Consider the following 18,642-nt stretch of genomic DNA (forward strand, 5'->3'; position numbering starts at 1 on the left):
AACAGCAAGGCACCCAAAACACCTCAATTTCAAATCATTTGAAATATAAGTTCAGTAATGAAACCATTTCGCTGTTGTTTCAGGGTGTCACTTCAAATGTCTTCTTTGTGGAACATGAGCACTTGGAAGAGAACATCTCTGAAGGCCGAAGTCACCAGAACAAGCACGAGGCCACCTTTGTCAAGGCCCTCTGCTATTACTTTATCTGTCAGGGGTATAAACCTTCCCAGATTACAGTTCTTACCACATACACCGGTCAGCTCTTTTGCCTGAAAAAGATTATGGATAAGAAAAAATTTGGTGATGTTAAACTGTCTGTTGTAGATGGATACCAGGGAGAGGAGAATGATATAATAATACTGTCCTTGGTTAGAAGCAATAAGGAAGGAAAGGTGGGTTTCCTGAGTATACCGAACCGCGTCTGCGTTGCTCTGTCGAGGGCGAAAAAGGGCCTGTTCTGCATCGGAAACATGTCGATGCTTTCTGCCGTCCCACTGTGGGGCAAGATCATAAAGGAGCTCAGGAGTCACGAGGAGATTGGCGAAGCGTTGAACCTGCGCTGCGAGAACCATCCCGGCACCATCACTGCCGTGTCTGAGGAAGCAGACTTCTTAAACGTTCCCCTAGGGGGATGCTCCGTGCCCTGTGAGCATCGGCTCGACTGTGGCCATGTTTGCCCCAGGCTCTGCCACCCGGTTGATGACCACAAGCAGTATAAATGCATGAAGCCCTGCACCAAGACACTATGTCAGTTCGAACACAAGTGTCCGAAGGTGTGCTCAGTCATTTGTGGGAAATGCAAGGTGCTTGTCGCTAAGATAATTCCCAAATGTAATCATGAGCAGCTTGTTCATTGCTCAGTTGATCCAGAGGAGTTTGTCTGTACTGTTCCATGCAGAAAGACCATACAGTGTGGCCATGCCTGTATCCGCAAATGTGGGGAAACTTGCACATCCCTTTGTTCCCAGGATGTCACTGTAGAGCTTGACTGTGGTCATCAAAGAGTCTTGCCATGCCACGTAAAGCAGGAGGTTGACCGCAAACAGGGGAAAATCCAGTGTTTGGAAAAATGTAATTCTCAGTTGGACTGTGGCCACATGTGCACTGGGAAATGTTTCCAGTGCAACAATGGAGCCACGCATATTCCGTGTGTCGCTCAGTGTGAAGTTCAGCTGATCTGCTCACACTGTTGCAAGGAGAAGTGCGGGGCGAGCTGCGTTCCCTGTGTGCAGCCTTGTCAAAACAAATGCGTGCATCAGAAGTGCTCAAGGGTGTGCAGCGAGGCTTGTCAGCCTTGTACCCAGCCCTGCCCCTGGCAATGTAGGCATCAGCGCTGCACTCGGCTGTGCCACGAGCCCTGTGACAGACCCCCCTGCCAGATGCCTTGCTTGAATCAGCTGCCCTGCCAGCATCAATGCATTGGAATGTGCGGTGAACCGTGCCCGGATAAGTGCCGGATCTGTCATGCCGGGTACGTGCAAGAGCTCTTCTTTGGGAAAGAAGCTGACCCAGAATCTCGCTTTGTACAGCTGTCAGACTGCAGGCATATTTTCGAAGTGACTGGTTTCGACTCTTGGATGGAGTCTCGGGAAGGGAACAGAATCAAGTTTAAGATTTGCCCCAAATGCCACATACCTGTCCTCAGGACCGTGCGATACGGCGCCGCGGTCAAACTTCTGCTGTCTGACATCGAGTTGTTGAAGAGTAGGGCAGCCAAGATGTATTCAGAGTACATTAAAGACTCTGTGACAAGGAGGATAAAGCAGGGGATAAATTGCCAGTTTTTTTCCCTTCTCCTCCCCAGGTTAGAAGATCACTTAGAATTAAGTGGAGTTCACAATATTCACAGACAGGTTATACTTCTATCCCAACTGGCTGATATAACCCTGAACACAGCTCATCTGCCGGTAAACCTGAAGGTCCGAATCAACCGGAAGGTACAGACGTGCAGTGAAAATGTCACCCGTGCGACGCAGTTAGGCTGGGTGCATGAGAACAATGTCAGGAGGATTCAGGTCTTGGCCGAAGCTCTGGTGTATTCGGACAGACTGGATCCTTCCCAAGATGATGTGTCACCGGCGTTCGTGCAAGAGCGAAAGTCGCTGGATGACATCCTCCATAGACTAAGTGATGAGAAGACAGAGGTGAACCTTAATCATATACGTCTCACTCTCCATAGCATTTCAGAGAATGTGAAAGCACTGATTGAGTGGCGGACGTTGGAAGAATCAGATGTCAGCGCCGATATCTGTAGTTGTCTGAAACTCAGCCACTGGTCCAAATGTACTGAGGGACACATTTACTACAACCGGTCAGCTGACGGTGTACAGGAGACTTTTTGTTGCCCAGAATGCTTAACCATCTAAACAAATTGCATTAATCTTGCATTAAAACAGCACTTAGACAATACTATTCAATTCATCCTCAGATCTGTAACATCTGTAACTGCGCTGTTTGAGCTGAGATAAGATGCATCTTAATATCGATAAATATAGCAAAAAGACTTTACCACAGGATGATGTTTAGTGCATTATTTTGCTAAGTTACTGCTAATGTAGCACATTCATTTTTTTTTGCTTTAGTCTTTTAATGTGATAGTTGCACAAAATCCGGGTTTTCGTTCGACCTGATGATTATCTTACTCCTTAAATCTGTTTTTTGATTTGACCAGAGCACATGGAAATTTGTTACCGTTGTGTGCAATTTAAAGGGACTTCGGAGACAGCAGCTGCATCAAGTCTCTGCCTTCTGCACTCCCACACGCCTCATACTGTACACACAACACAGTGCAGTCTCCAGATCACAAGCTGGAGTATCCACACCCTCAGAGTGAGACCAATTGCACTAGGTCGATGCGGAATTTATTGCAATATTTTTCATAATTATTGCTCCAGTGTTAACTTGCCCTTGTTTATTCAGAACCCGATCCTCATGCTGTGAATAGTTGTCAGATTCCTGGATCGTTTTATAATGTTTTGCTTAACTCCAGTTCTGTAATGTTAACATGCACTTGTTTGTAGTTGTTCACTAGAAGCTTAGCCTAGCAACATTTTATACCGAAGCTGATTTCTTCATGACTTCAGTGCTTGGGATGCACTGAATGCTTCATTTGTACATCACTTGCGACAAAAGGGTTTGCGAAGCAAAGAGATAATAAATGAATGAATGAATGAATGAAAGTATCCAAGTGTGATGGCCCAGTGGCAGTACATTAAGATGCATTGCATGATGCATGATTTGGGATTCAAAAAGACACCAAACCGTCAACATAATCTTTTAAAATATCTCAAATGCTCTTTTTGTAATAAAATCATTTTATGCAGCCATTTTTATTCTATACTGACTTTCGGTGGCACTGGTGGGTAATATCAGAACCTCAGGGTTGGCTATTTGAATCGCAGCCCTTCTATGTGTATGGCAGTTTCACGTTTTCTCACGTGTGTCTGTCACAGTCCAGTTGCTCGCATTTCGGAACACTGGCACCCATGACAACACACTCACAGTTCAACAAGATTGTAGCCCTTCAGCCTTGCAGATCAGGCTTCTTTAGTGAATCTTCAGACCCGAAGCACAAATTATGGGGTCATATTGTGACGTCAGGTGGACCAAGGCATCGCAGGAGCAGAGAGAGACACGGACACTCACTTGCTGGGGAGAACACTCTCTTTATTAGTAGCACTGAAAAGGAGTACATCAGGCACTCAACAAGCACCAGACCAGTTACACATAAGAAACATAAAGTTGTCAGATGCTGAACTGTAAGATACACATATGGTGGGACTGGACAGGGCACACACAAGATATATATATGATTAAATGACCTAACAAGATTATCTGCTTTACATACTACAAAAACATTTTTTCCCTCCATCCTGTAGGAAATTACTATGTAGAAACACCAATCTTATACTAAAGTTGACTCTTTGACAGCTGCCTGCTCATGATGTTCTATCTGTCTAACAGATACATAACTTTGGACAAAAGCTACTGTGGAAAGAAAATTGGACATCAGTAGGCCTGGGAGGGGAGGCATATTGGGTGTGTTATGTCTTAGCCCTTAGGCAAAGAGAGATGTTTGGTATACTGTGTGTCCTTGTCTCAACAGGTGCACAGAGAGATGTAGTTATAAAGTAGTCGCAATAAGTCTACGCAATGTGTAAATGTATAAGTAGTTATCACATTAATCATATGTTAACCATGTATTTACAGTAAATCTGTATCCATATATCAAGTAGTAGTCTAGTGGTTGAGACATGTTTTGGGAAATTGCGCAAAATGGGTGGATTTTCCCTTGCTACCAAGGGGAACCAGTAGAGCAGGAGAATCGTGTTTGTTATACGTTTGAGCTCGGTTTGTTGGTGTTCTGGGTGCTCGGTAGTGATGTATCGGTCGTGATCGAAACGGCTCTCGGAGCCGACTGAAGTGAACGATCGGAGCCGGCTCCCGCCTGTGAGCCGGACTCAATCGCTTTTTTTCTTTTTTAATTTTTTTTTTCCACCCGCACAGATTGGTTAACCACACGATGCATGTCTGCTCTGAGCAGGACGGGGAGGGGCGGTGCTACAGGGTGCGTTCGACTTGGGCTTTAAGTCTTAAGTCGTCTTGCTCTCGTGAGGTTTTTGTACATGGTGACGTTTTCCAGCGCCGGCTGAAGTCGGACAAAAAAATCTAACCATGATGTATTGCTTTAAGCCAGTGCTGCAAACGGCTGCGTGAAGTCAAACGCACCCATAGACAAATACAGCAATCGCAGGCACAGACAGAGAAACAGGAGGGAAGGAGACGCACGCGACAAAATGAATGACTGCAGGAAACGGAGTAAAATTTGGATACATTTCAATTACATTGATAATACACAAAGGCAGAGTGTAGAGCGTGCAACGTTAAAATCTCATCGAACAGGCTCTACAAATAACCTGCATTGGCACCTGAGAACTGTGCATCCATCAGTGCAGTGGGAAGAAAAAAGACAAGCAAGTGAACCTGCTACTAATGAAAGAGACAGTTTGTCTACTGCAGTTTGTCAATGTCTACACCGTCATCCAGTACAGCACCACAACCACCTAGACCTACAACCTAGAGCTCTATGAGACCGTTTGTGCAAAAAGCTATGACTCCAGTAAAACAGAAAACAATTGATGAGGAATTGGCTAAAATAATTGCACATGATTTCCAACCATAGTAATTCATTTCACTAATAATTTTACATTATTTTTGGTGATAAATTCATTTAAGCACCAAAACAATCTGAAGAGCCACTTTTAAGAGCCGGCTCTCTTAAAAGAGCCGGAATTCCCATCACTAGTGCTCGGGTACTTGGTACCTGGTGCCAGAGTGTGACTGAAGCACTTTGCTGGATTGCTTGAATAAAGGAGATAACTTTGCTCACCAACTGAGAGGTCCGGAGTTGTTTTATTCTAAATGGCTAAACTAGAGTCATGGGATAGGTTGATTTATAATTTTTCCTCCATACTACTGAAAACTAAACAAATGTAAATGCGAGGTAAATAGGTCACAAAATTCAGCTCTCTGTTCACATCGTCTACAGGAGTCAGGTGTATCACTACAGTGCTTCATTCTCCAAGCACCTCTGCTGTGTTCATAGTGAGCATGAATTTTTTCACACCCATTCATGGATTTTGCCCACTTATGGAGCTCCCCAATGTTCTGCTATTGGAGCAAAGAGTACTTGAAGGGCTCCTGTTCAAGTGGCTTACCTCCTGAGAGGAAGATGGACTTCATTTTCTCGTTTAATTTTGACCTTGATGTATACTGAATTGATCCACCGATTTCTTACAGAGGGGCGGCATGGTGGTGCAGTGGTTAGCACTGTTGCCTCACACCTCTGGGACCCGGGTTCGAGTCTTCACCTGGGTTACATGTGTGTGGAGTTTGCATGTTCTCCCCATGTCGTCGTGGGGTTTCCTCCGGGTACTCCGGTTTCCCCCCACAGTCCAAAAACATGCTGAGGCTGATGGGAGTTGCTAAATTGCCCATAGGTGTGCGTGTGAGAGTGAATGGTTTGTGAGCGTGCCCTGCGATGGGCTAGCCCCCCATCCTGGGTTGTTCCCTGCCTCATGCCCATTGCTTCCGGGATAGGCTCCGGACCCCCTGCGACCCAGTAGGATAAGCAGTTTGGAAAACGGATGGATGGATTTCTTACAGATTTCTATAGAAACGGTGTTGTTGCTATGTCAGTCAATAACAGCTTGCGCGGCTGCACTGCGTTTTACTACCATCAAGTGGTAACAGTCCCAAAGTACAACTGATCCGATTGATGTCAATCTCAGTAATGCCTTTAACCACTCTCATCCACTTTTTTCAATCACATTAACCTACATTTCAAGGTGCATTCAAAAAATTGTCTTTGAGCTTGTGTATTGGTCATAATCAATTTAATTTAGAATGATCGTTATTTGTGTTCCAAGTGGACTTGGCATCCTATCCAGGGTGTTCCCCTGCCTTCTGCTATGTGTTTCCTGGGCCAGGATCCAGGCTCCCAATCCATAACCAGGTCTTGGTTTTTTTGTACATCCATTATTAAATCATGAGACACAGGCATAATTTTAAATGGGTGTTTTTACTGAAATTCACTACTTTTTAAAACAAGTTTTAAACCTTTTTAAAAAGGTTATTCAATTTTTATATTTTAAGAAGAATTTGTTAAAACTATTCCTTTTTCAGAATTTCCATAAACAATTTTCCTGTTTAAAATGTGTTTTATTGTCTAAAAAGCATTTATTGTCTAAGTTGAAATCTACTTGGGGCGGCATGGTGGTGCAGTGGATAGCACTGTTGCCTCATGCCTCTGGAACCCGGGTTCAAGTCTCCATCTGGGTCACATGTGTGTGGAGTTTGCATGTTCTCCCCATGTCGTCGTGGGGTTTCCTCCGGGTACTCTGGTTTCCCCCCACAGTCCAAAAACATGCTGAGGCTAATTGGAGTTGCTAAATTGCCCGTAGGTGTGCATGTGTGAGTGAATGGTGTGTGAGTGTGCCCTGCGATGGGCTGGCCCCCCATCCTGGGTTGTTCCCTGCCTCGTGTCCATTGCTTTCCGGATAGGCTCTGGACCCCCCACAACCCAGTAGGATAAGTGGCTTGGAAAATGTAAGGATGGAAATCTACTTTTTTGTCTATTGGCCAATTATCTGCTTCAAATTGTTTGCAGTTAATTAGCAAACGTGCCAGTTTTGATGACAGGTACGTTGTAATCGTACAACAATTACAATTACAGCCCCTGAGTGTAGAAAAGGGCTGCCCATTTACATCTAAGCGGTATTTATCTTTCAAGGTCTTGATGTCTGGGTGACGAATCTCAATGTTCACATCTACACCCTCATTCGTACATCTGCCATGAGGCTTAAGATTTCTGGTTTGGTTTCAAGGCCATTCCAGGACACAAATATAATAATGATAAAAATATAAATCCGGAAATAGTGAAATAAGGGTTAGGTAGTGTGTTTTTGTGCAGCACCTATCGCCCCGTTCTCTGACCAGGAGGTGCTGTTCTGATGTTTTATGTGAGCAAATGTTGCACAGATGTCAAATACAGCAATAATGTTCCCGCTTTGCATTATAACCTATTTTTCCCGGTTAACTGCTCTGCTACACTGATTATTATTCGGCGTCCCCTGAAATACAACAAAAGCAGCAATATAGTAATTTCCCCCGTTCCAGTGCAGGGTTTGCAGAGTTAGCCTGGAGTCTCACTGCATACTCACACTGCAGGCAGTTTTGGGATACCGGATCACCTGCCCACTTCTTTTTTGACTGAGGGAAGAAGCCAGAGTACATGGAGGAATCCCATGAAAACTTGGAGAACATGTGCAAAGCCCAAAGTGCTGAGGGTGGGACGCAGTGGACCTGATCCTGGAGGTGAGACGCAGTGGACCTGCCCGCCAGACTCCTCATTTTATCATCTGCAGAGCTGTATCTAACTGGTGTTTTCTATTCTGCATGGGGAATCTGCTGTTTCCTGTAGCTACACTGCAAATAGAAAATCTAAGCAAGTACTCTATATTCTAACCTCATAAATAAACTGACTAACAACACACCTTACGAATAAGATTAATTTGCTTGCATTTAGGCGTATTGTCTTATTTTAGGGAATCTTACCAAGTGCAATTTTCTTACTGCACTGGCAGATAATTTTGCTAGTTTTGTGCCTTTTGCACAAAACTGAAAAATCTTACATTCGAAAGGCCATTTTTTTTGCGGTGTAAGATAATGCTGTTTTTACACGTGCAAATAAGTTGGGAAAATTATTAAATCTACTCGGTTAATAAGTAAATGCAGTCTGGGGAAAAAAGTGGCCTATAGTGTAACGTTATGCAATTCGGGTTTGGCCCATATTTTTCGCCCAGGAATGTAAACTCAGAAACATTTTCAGCCTGGAGTTTTCCTCCAGACAGGAGTTGCTTTGTCAGTGTTAATACCATCTCCTTCCTCAGGGACAGTAGAGAATGGAGTAGCTTTCACTTTGATTCATGCCAGCTGTCCTCTAAACACTCCGCGTCGGTACCCTTGCGTTTATCTCTGCCCTCCTCCAACCTGTGCTCAGAGATCCCAAGATCCCATGCGGTAATTTTTACCGCAGGCTAGCCATAACGGCGAACTGAGGAATATGATGTCAGGCCTGAACACGGTGTACAAGAACAGCACTAACGGGACACGGAGAATCTTATTAAATGCAAATGGAGGCCCAGCCAGACACTGGTGTCCCTGGAAACGAGCTCGGTTCCATTCCTTTTGCAAGTTGTAGTTGTTCCATCTGCTTTTAATATACTTTCTCTACTTGTGCTTCATACAGGGAAAAAAAACACAGAAATTGTGGTGGACCAGCTGTAAGAGGACAACACATTGACCCTGTGGGCATTAAAAACTACCAATAACTGCCAGGAGTACACTGGAAAGGCTATTAACCAGTTCCCTAAAAAATACTTTTAGGAAATAGAATTCTTCTGGTTGCAATGTTTGTTATTGCATTCAGGCACACTTAGTGAGGACTCCAAATTCATTTGTGACAAAGAATAACAAAAGATACTTCTGATACACAACTAAATACAGTGGGCCTACAGCCTAGATGACCCCCACCACCACCACCAGCAGCATCTAGTCTGGCAGTGTCGCCACCTGCTGGTCTCCCGATGACATTATTTCTGATGCACTGCACTTCTTCACTTACTCCAGTTAACTCAGTTAAAAATTGAAAGAGCATTTGTTATTGGTTATTTTGCAACACAAATAGTTAAAAGCAAAGATTAAAGGTTATCCATTTGGGCTTTGAGTAATTGGTTCGTAGGGTATAATGTAACCTGCATGGTGCACTAGTGCATAAAAGTATTTATATAGTTAACTCGCCTACCACTTTACTGTTTTGTGTATTCAGAACACAGGCAGCTGATCGGCGTTTAGCCAGTGTCGTCATCTGTTGCAGCACTTAAGATGGCACCTCTGACCCTCTGGCACCTCCCTGCCCCCAGCCTGCTCCCTCCAGGCTCGGGCACCAGGATGGTTCATCATCAGCCATGATGGAGGCACTGGCCTCCCAGTGGGCAGGAGCAGAGGGGTACCAGCTGGATGGACTGGGGGGGTATATTTGCCTCGGTGTGGGGGGCGGAGGGCAGTAAACAACTAAGCAACATTGATGAGAGATTTATAAAATGATAGATGTTTATCCGTCTTCGAGTCCGACTGGATCCGATTCTGTTGTCCCTGAAAGGAAGCACATTTTTTCAAATTAAACAGGAAGAACATCAATGACTCCCCTTTGCCATAATGGAGTACTGAATTCAGATTTCTGCAAATTCTGCTGGCTGTGTTTGCAGCTTGAGCTCCGGGGGATCAGAGAATGATCTACCATTGTGTTAGCTGTTCACACGTGCTCAGCTGTCACTGTGTTCAAAGCACAGGCGGTCAGAGCACGCACTCCAAGACGTCCTGTCCGTGATGTCCCCTGCTGTGATGGCGTTTATGTAGCGGAACGTTTTGTCCAGAACAACATAGATGGTAGGATTACGAGGGGTGAGGGAGAAGGTCCTGCTGGGGTTAAAGGGCTATGCTCAGGGGTCCGTTGGTGGTATGATAATTCTCCCAAGATTCTGCAAATGCACCAGAAAAACAGTTAACCCAGCATTCAGAGACCAAACCTCACCCTCACCTGTAAAATGTCTCTGTGTGTTTCTGATTGGAGAGCAAGATGGGAGTTGCAAACACTGGGTATCATTACATTTGTATTTGTATGACGACAAGGCATTCTATTCTATTATCCACATCTGAATGCAGGGTTTGTCAGCTGATTTCCTCCTGCCCAGAGTCATCCAATTCCCCACTCATAAAAACAAAGACAAGAAAAAATATTTTATACACTATTTTATATGTTACACAGTATACTCTATATATTTTGCATCTTTTGTATAATACTAGTGTATTATTACACATATACATATTATGTGCATTGGAAACATACACACTGCTATATACCTTAAACGTTGTCCTTAGGTGTTAAAAAAGAATCAAATGAATAAAATGTCACGATCGGTGAGCGCGGGTAAAGCGCAGGCAGGCAGAAAGCAGGCGGGCCGGCAAAAGACGGGAAAACGGGGATTTATTTGGGCACCGGGGTGCAGGAAACATCTGACGCAGACTAACATCAATGACAGACCAGGAACCACGGCAAGCCGCGGACTGAAATACACAAGACGGAGCAAAATAACTAGACACAGCTGGGTACGATCGGGGAAGCACACGTGGATAATCAGGGGGGCGTGGCGCACACGAGGATCGTACGAGCTGGGCGTGACACACAATACCTTGAAGGCGGTTCTGGATTTTCTGCAAGGTACCTATCTGAAACATTTAAGGACAGGTCTCCGTTCCATAGGTTGTACTTTGGGACCGCTGTTAATTATGTGTGTGACAGAAGCATGACATCAGTATTGCCCACACCCCCCGCCATGCAATGTGTAACAGGCACTGTCTCCAGGTTTCAAACCGCAATGCATGTTCCTGCTTGTATGTCTATCTGCATGGGTTTCCTTCAGGTACTGCAGGCACCTGCTGCAGCAGTATAAAATAAATTGCTCTAGAATTTTAAATTAGTCATAGTGTATGTGTGTGTGTGTGTGTGTGTGTGTGTGTGTGCTCTGCGATGGACTGGCATCCCATCCATGGCATCCACAGCCCTGTGCCCTGCACTTCCTGTCGAAGATGTCAGACCCCCACAGCCTGATCCTGGATAAGCCTTTATGAAAAACAGAATGAAACAATGCAAAAACTAGACGTCCATGTTGTTTTTCTAGCAGTGTAAGTCAGCAGGCTGCCCCATTGCTACAGCTTGGAACATCATCATCATTCTATTATGATCTGTGGCTTGCAAAATCTCATTAGGATGGGCTTATAATATTCTAATGAATGTTACCTGTCATACGTGTGAACCCGTAGTGGAAAAGCAGTTGCATAGACAGATTAATACCTGCAAGCTTAGTCCAGTATTTTGTGTACCCTCACTGAACCCCTTAAACTGACATTCAGATTTGGGATGGGGAACATGTACGTTTCGGAATACTTGGGGAAATTAGGCTGCTAGTGGGTTGGTTTTGCCAGACTGAGGGACTTCAGGGTCAGAATACAGAAGTGGGACAGAGTGTGTTCATTAGGGTCCGCTAGTGCATGTGGGTAACAATCCTGCCCCCATATGGCGCTAATGAGCTCAGGGGTGAAGCGCAGGCAGTAAACCTGGAACTGTTTTAGTTGATTTGCCAGCAATAACTTACACTTTCTGGCCATTTATACAGCTAAGGGCAGGGTTAAGAATCCTATCCAAAGTACCAGGCCACTACTAGGATTAGAGCAGGTAACCTTCACGTCAAGTGCATAAATGAGTCAGAGACATGAACAGAGCCACTGACGTATTCATTATTATTATCACTTATGTTTAATATAAGGGGATGACGAAGTGGCTGTACTCTTCTGGGGTTTAATCCCACCCCTGCTCTGGGTGTGGGTTTCTTCTGGTCATTCCAATTTACACCCCCAGTCCCCAATACATGTAAGCCATCACCTGGATAAGCAGTTCAAAGAGGAATGCATTTCTGATAAATGCGTGTATAACATCAGTTTTACAGGTACATTATAGCTAAAACATATTTCGCGTCCAAGATAATATAGGTACGACAACCTAACAAATTTGCAGCAGATTAACGATTTAATATTTGTTTCTCACCAAAAAAGAACAGCCTGAAAAACAGGCTAAAGTGTCAAAAATACGTTCAACCAGTTAATTAAGCGAGTTGCTCGATCGCAATTCTAAATAATAATTAAATGCTCGCGATTTGAAAGGGTTTATTTTCCGAGTTTCCCTCCTTATATTCGAGAAAGTGACTTTTGAGAGCTGCTGGTCTGGCACAAAGGCTCCCTGCGCTCAGCCGAGCACCCCCGCAGCCGGGAACACATGCCGGTCACGTGACGCCGAGCCCAGTCTGCCGGGAGGGACCCGCACGCGCTGCCGATCCCCTCCTTTCGCCCCGCACCCTGTCCCGTTTTTATAAACTTGTCACTAAACGGCGCCGCGCGGCAGGAGCACAGCTCGGGAGCATGTGGCGTCCCTCGCTTATCTGAGCTCGATTAGGACTCCCTGTGCTGCAGGGCTGAGGAGCTTGGCCGGGTTCAGCGCGCGGCCGCCGCCGCCTCCGTGCGCGGTCACAGTGGTTCGGAGAAGCGGAGCCGGAGCTCCAGCGGCAGAACGGGGTGGACGCGGGGCGCCCACGGCGGTTAGCTGCCCAGACCAAACCCGGCGCAGGACTGTCGCCCTAGTATAACTGGCTGATTGGGCTGGCCGCGGAGGTGAAGAGCGTGAAGAAAGTAAGGAAACCGACCATTAGGAGTACGGCGACTGGGAGAAGAAAAAGTGTCTTCGGTCACGTCAAACATCCCAAAGTATCAAGGCGGAATGGCCTCGGAAGATCTGTACGAGGTACCGGAGCTGAACAACTACTGGCAGCAATGTTTCTTTCGCTTCATTTTGATTTGTTTGCCTGCTTTTTGAGCCATCCTTTTGTCTTTTGTTCACTTAAGCGTGCTTTTCCAAACATCCGTCCCAAGGGCTGCGTGGGGTTGCGGAAATGCTTCCTAACTAAATAGTTAGTTAGTTTAGTTAGCTAGATAGTGCAAAGTAGCTCTGCGAGGAAACGGAGCCAGAGTAACCAGCTGGCCGGCGGGTTGGGAGCCGCAGCCGCGCTATCTCGCTGTTATTTAGGATATATGCTTTTTAAAAATTGTGTGACTATGAAATACGTGCATCAGCTGCCCCCTTGGGTCGCCGAGGAAACAAAGGGACTAAACTGACTGTGATCTACTTGTCATGTAATTCGGGTAAATGGGTCAGGGTGGCTTTAGTGGAAAGACTGATGAGCCATCTGAATATCCTAAATGAGGTTAGGGGCTGACAGGTGTTAATCGCGGATCTTTTGCAATCCCCTGTGATGAACTCGCCCTCTGTTGGGGTTATGTATGGATATTTATGTTTGATCCGATGGTTATCATCCGTGTGAGCGGTTTAGTTTGCTGATGGCGATATGTGACGTACCGAAAATATGCATGGCTGCTTCAGTAGGTTACCTATAAGCCCGATTATTTGTGAAGAAAGGGGCAGTTTGCTTGAAATTGGCTTACGGTACAATTTGAGTTTAGTTCCAGTCTTGTATTTACATTTTACTTTTCAGTGTGTTGCTTGTATTCGTTTAAACTGAGCCTATCAGAGAGAGATTGATTGAAAGCATACGGGCAAAGTTCGTTAGTGTAATTTAAGACACTTGCATGCGTAGTGACCATGATTGGTAAATTGCAGCCGGTTTCCACACACAGATCCAGAATGATCGTAAGGGGTACCTTTGTTAACGATGTCTAGTAAACGAGTGGCTCCTTTTTTTGTAGCAGTGGAAAGGTTTTTTGTTGTTCGTTTCCTTTTTCCATTCAAAGTAAAAAATTACAGTAGCAGTGGGACTGTTTACTCTTGTGCCTTGCGGTCTTTTTAAAGTCTGCTATATGATTTATGTTACACGGAGTGAATTTTGTGTTGCCTGTCCGCCTTTCAAACATCAAAACTGCTTGATTAAATTTGGTGAAACTTCGGCAATGATCCATAAAGTGTTTTAGTATTGGTGTTTTCAGTTTTTTTATCTGTTTTAATAAAAGGTCAATTTTCTGTCCCATGGGATGCTTTGTCCAAGATTAGTGGACATAAATCACAAGTTATTTTTAAAAGCAGGAACGCTGTCGTAAAATGCGTAGCCGGATATTTAGTCAGCTTTTCCGCAGATGCGGTTCGTTTCACTCAGAATTATGAAGCAACAAATGCTGCGCTTTTGCTTTTCTTTTTACTCCAGGGGGGTCATTCCATGTCAAACTCATCGTCACGGATTTTAACGAAACCTGCCATGCTGATTTGGTCACATGAGTAACTCATGAAACTGAAATTGGGCGAGTCTTGGATCAATATTCAGGGGGATTTAAGCGCCCATTAGTGATATGAAACCATGTGATGTTACCTTTAAGTCAAGATATCTCAGCAACACCTTAAAAACCAAAGACCACATTTTCTGGAGATGATCATGACATTATGCTCTAACTTTAGTAAAAAAAACATGATAAATTTTGAAATATGGGGTTTTTTGTGTTATTGAATTTTTAATATTTTAATCAGTTATTAGTAAATATTCAAATGGGGATGGCATATTACTTGTTCAGTCTATAGAGCTGAACAATAGCTGAAAAACAATATAAGGACCATTTCTGTGCAGCTTATATTAAGGTAAATATAGTCAGTCAAAGTCATAGCCCCCCCTCCCCCCCCAAAAAAAAAGTTTAAACTTTGTTCGCTTAAATCTCCCTCAGTATTCATTCCAGACTCGCCCAAATTCAGTTTCATGAGTTGCTCATGTGACCGAATCAGCATGGCAGGTTCCGTTAAAATCGTGACGATGAGGTCCGAAAGTGTGCCGATTTGAAGTGTGCAGTTTGTTCACATGTAAAGTGCTCTGAGCTGTAATGCCAGAAAAAGCTTTTAGCTGCAGTTACGATGATGTGCTTTTCATGGGACGAGAGCGAGGGGCAGTTTGGCTGGGCTGCAGGCTGGGAGTGTCCTGCACGCATTTGTCAAATGCCATTATGTGGAGTCTTTCCAGCTGAATGCTCCGTTCCTTGGCAGGTTTGACCGGGGGGGGGGGCTTGTGCTTATTACAGCCTGGAAAGAGCTGGAGATGTCCAGGTGCGGCAGAGTAGTGAGATTGCTGTGCTGGGTGGATAGTGCTTGGTGGGGTATTGGACTGAGACTGTCCCCTAAGGGAGAGATTGTCAGACCGACAGTGCTCGTAGGATGATGTTATTCAGTCTGAGTCAGCTTGATGTGAAGACAATGACTCATTTCTGTGGAAGAGGGAGGTGTGACCCCACCCCCAACAGACTCAGACTTCTGCTTTTTTTCCTAATGTGATTGTTTTGGTAAAATAAATCTATGTAATGGAATTGGAAAGGGAACATGCAATAGGCAATGATTTGTTTCCATATTGAAATGAATAGTAATGCATATAACAGCAACTTTTTTGTGTGTGTGTGTGAGAGAGAGTGAGTGAGAGAGAGATGTGCTGACTCTGTGGCTCAGTGGTTCAGATGCCGTGTCCGTGACCAGTAGGTCATTGGTTCTAATCCCGCGGTTGGCAGAGTCATTTCACCTTTGTTCTCTTGAGCAAGGCTCTTACTCCCCCATTGCTCCAGGGATTGGCTGGCCTGCTTTCTCAATTGTACCTCGCTTTGGATAAAACCATCTGCTAAGTAACATCATTGCATTTGTAATTTACCCACACACACACACACATTTATTACACACACACATGCTGTACACTGTGTGCTGTCCTCCAGTTGGGATTCATGCTTCAGATCCTAAATTAGATGTTGGGCCGTATAATTTATCTCATTCCGAAAAGATTCGATTAAGATGGATCTCATGGGTTTGTGCGCTTTTTAATTTTTCTCTCATGGGAATTGTTTTGGATGGGCAATAATCTCCTTTGCTCCCATACTGGTGGTAAAGTCTTTTTTTTATCATAACAAGGACATTTCTGGCATAAGTATGTGAATGTTTCATATGATAAATTCTTTAAACATATGAATATTGACTCGGGCTTATAGTTAATCCCAAAAAGCAAAAAGTTTAAAATCCAGTTAATCGAATCAGGCTTGCCTTAATTGTTGAGCTATATCGCTAAATGCAGTCTGAATGTTTGTGTTTGGTGTTTCTCAACTTAAAGCCTAAGGGCAAGCAACACTTTTGACAAATGATTGTGCAGACATCAGTGGGAAATAAACAGGGCCTTGGAATGAAAATAAAAGCCCTGTCTTTAAGTACGAAGCTATAGAATAAAATTATCGTAGTTGGCGGCAAACTTACTGCAAGTTTAACGATGTGTTATTCACAGTCAACATAGGCTCGTTATTGGTTGACTGAATGATTAATTTATAGTTACGTTTTTAGAAAATGTTAGGTAAGCTCATGCCTACCTGAATTGATTGGCTCGATGTCCCTGAACACAGCTGTTGGTTATAAAATTGAATTATAATATCGCATGGTATCTTATTGTATAAGAACATCTCAATTTTGAGTCATCTTCTGCGTAGGTGTTGACAAACTTTGACCAGTAGATGGCATAACAATTAAGGTGATGCAGTGGTATCCAACAGGTTGTAAATTGGTGCATGGTAGATAAAAGCACATGTACTACATCAGGAGTGATCGTTAGCCAGCCGTAATGAATGAATATTCTTTTGTTGTTATTGTTTGCTTTGGCCCACCACATCAGGAAATGCCTGTTTTCATTTCTTAAATTAATTCTTGGGTTGTTCTTTCTGTTCATGTTGCTAGATGGTGTTTTAACCTCACTCACCAAAGTGATCATCCCTGAGGAATTTTCTGAAGAAAAAAAAACCGGCTGGCATTACTCTTACTCTGCCTTTTGTCGGTAAATCATTCAATTTAAAAATAATACAAGCTTCCCCTTTTTGTCCCCATCTGCTTACATTTTAAAATCGGATTCACCTTATCTGTGGTCGTGTGTGTGTGCTGGACTGTGTGATTAAATCCAGTCCAAAGGCAGCCCATAACCTTCTGCTGGTCTTTTGGGTTTCTGTAACCATTAAGCTTGAAAGCTTGCCAGCACTATCCCATCAGCTTGCTCTCTAGTGCAGAATTTTTTTTTTTAACCTAATTTGTGCCATTAATGTTTGGATTTAGCACCTGAAACTGACACTGGGCTGGCTGAAGCTTCAAGAGACTTAAATCCACACTGAGCCACATGATGGCATACAGATCCCCATTAGATCCCCAGATTCTTATCTGATTGGGGACGGATTTACACAAAACCAGACCATTGCGTAGCCAGCTACATGGTTACATATGGAGCGAATCCTTTAGGTGATAGGAAAAGATTAAAAATAAAACGAACTTTAATGAGAGTTTTTTTTGTTATTTTAACTATCTCCATTTTTAATAAAGTTTGTTTACTGTCCAGACGACATTGTCTGTCTGTTGTACTCTAAAAGTAAAAGGAATACAATCAGTTGTCTGTTATATTGTTTTATGTGTGTCTGCCTATACGGTGACGGCGCGATCAGCAAATGGCCCTTCAGTTTCCTCCGAGGTTGAAGCGTTCTATATCCACTCGCTTAGTGTTTAGCTCGTGACGTTTCAGGCTGCTGTCTCGCTGTGTCTCCCCCAATGCCTGATATACAGCAGATTTTTGGCTACTTTGATGCCCACGCATTCAGAAAACAGCCTTTCCAGATATAAGTTATGGTTAAGGAAGAGTTGATCCACATTTTTCAGTTCCAATCTGATTCTGATACACAACTGTCAATACTGATTTACGACGTAGATACCGGTACATGAGCTATTTTTACTTTTAATATAATAAGTGTATATTTGTACTTTTTTGTAAACTTGTAAATACAGATGGGAGGAATAAGTATGCCAAAAAAATCTTTAATTAGGATACTAGAAACCTAAATAGTGTACTGTTCCACCTCATTTGAACATTTTGTTTTAAGTGTTTTTGAGGCATTTGCAGTTCAGTTTGAATATCTTCCAACCAAGGACACACAACTTGCAAATGCTTAAGATGCCCCATCACCTTTCTCCTATTGGCAACAGCATCACTTCGTTGTAATGAGAGCCCCTCGCGCAACACAAGCTGCACGAAGTGCGCAGCCCAAATCAAATGCTTTTTTTCATATTGCTTCCGTTGTCTCGCACAATCGCATGTGCTTTGTTTAGTGGGATTTTCCACTAAATGCTACTCCCACCTCAAAACTCGCTGTGCTACTAGTTGCAGTTAAAAGCATAAAATACTTCCATATCATCACTCTCTTATCTGATTTTCTTATGCTCCCCCTACTACAAAGGGTATGCATATAATATCGCATCAGTCACCGCACTTACTTTCTTGCTGCTCAGCGAGTGTGAGGGGCAGGATTAGCGTTCAGCTTGAATGCTGCAAAAAAAAAAAAAAAAAAATCTCTAAAATGTAAAAGAGAGGTAGAACTATTGATTTGTACTAACAGATTTAACACACAGAGCTGTCTTTGTCACATATG

The 18,642-nt window shown here is 43.7% G+C and overlaps 1 protein-coding gene across 6 annotated transcripts in view; it reads left to right on the plus strand.

Moving 5' to 3' along the window:
• The window catches only part of LOC125740582 (chromodomain Y-like protein), a 106,179-nt gene that overhangs the window by 15,503 nt on the left and 72,034 nt on the right, over window positions 1-18,642 (plus strand). For 4 of the 6 annotated variants that reach the window (XR_007397662.1, XR_007397666.1, XR_007397665.1 and 1 more), the window contains exon 18: window positions 84-12,973. Coding sequence is in view for 1 of the 6 variants with exons in the window: in XM_049011914.1 (XP_048867871.1) it covers window positions 12,950-12,973 (24 nt within the window). In the remaining 5 variants the exon portion in view is untranslated. Of the gene's footprint in view, window positions 1-83; window positions 12,974-18,642 lie in introns of those variants that run through there. The other 2 variants (XR_007397664.1, XM_049011914.1) reach the window with 2 other exon arrangements.

Source organism: Brienomyrus brachyistius, chromosome 4, assembly GCF_023856365.1.
Source record: "Brienomyrus brachyistius isolate T26 chromosome 4, BBRACH_0.4, whole genome shotgun sequence".
NCBI classification, from domain to species: Eukaryota; Metazoa; Chordata; class Actinopteri; order Osteoglossiformes; family Mormyridae; genus Brienomyrus; species Brienomyrus brachyistius.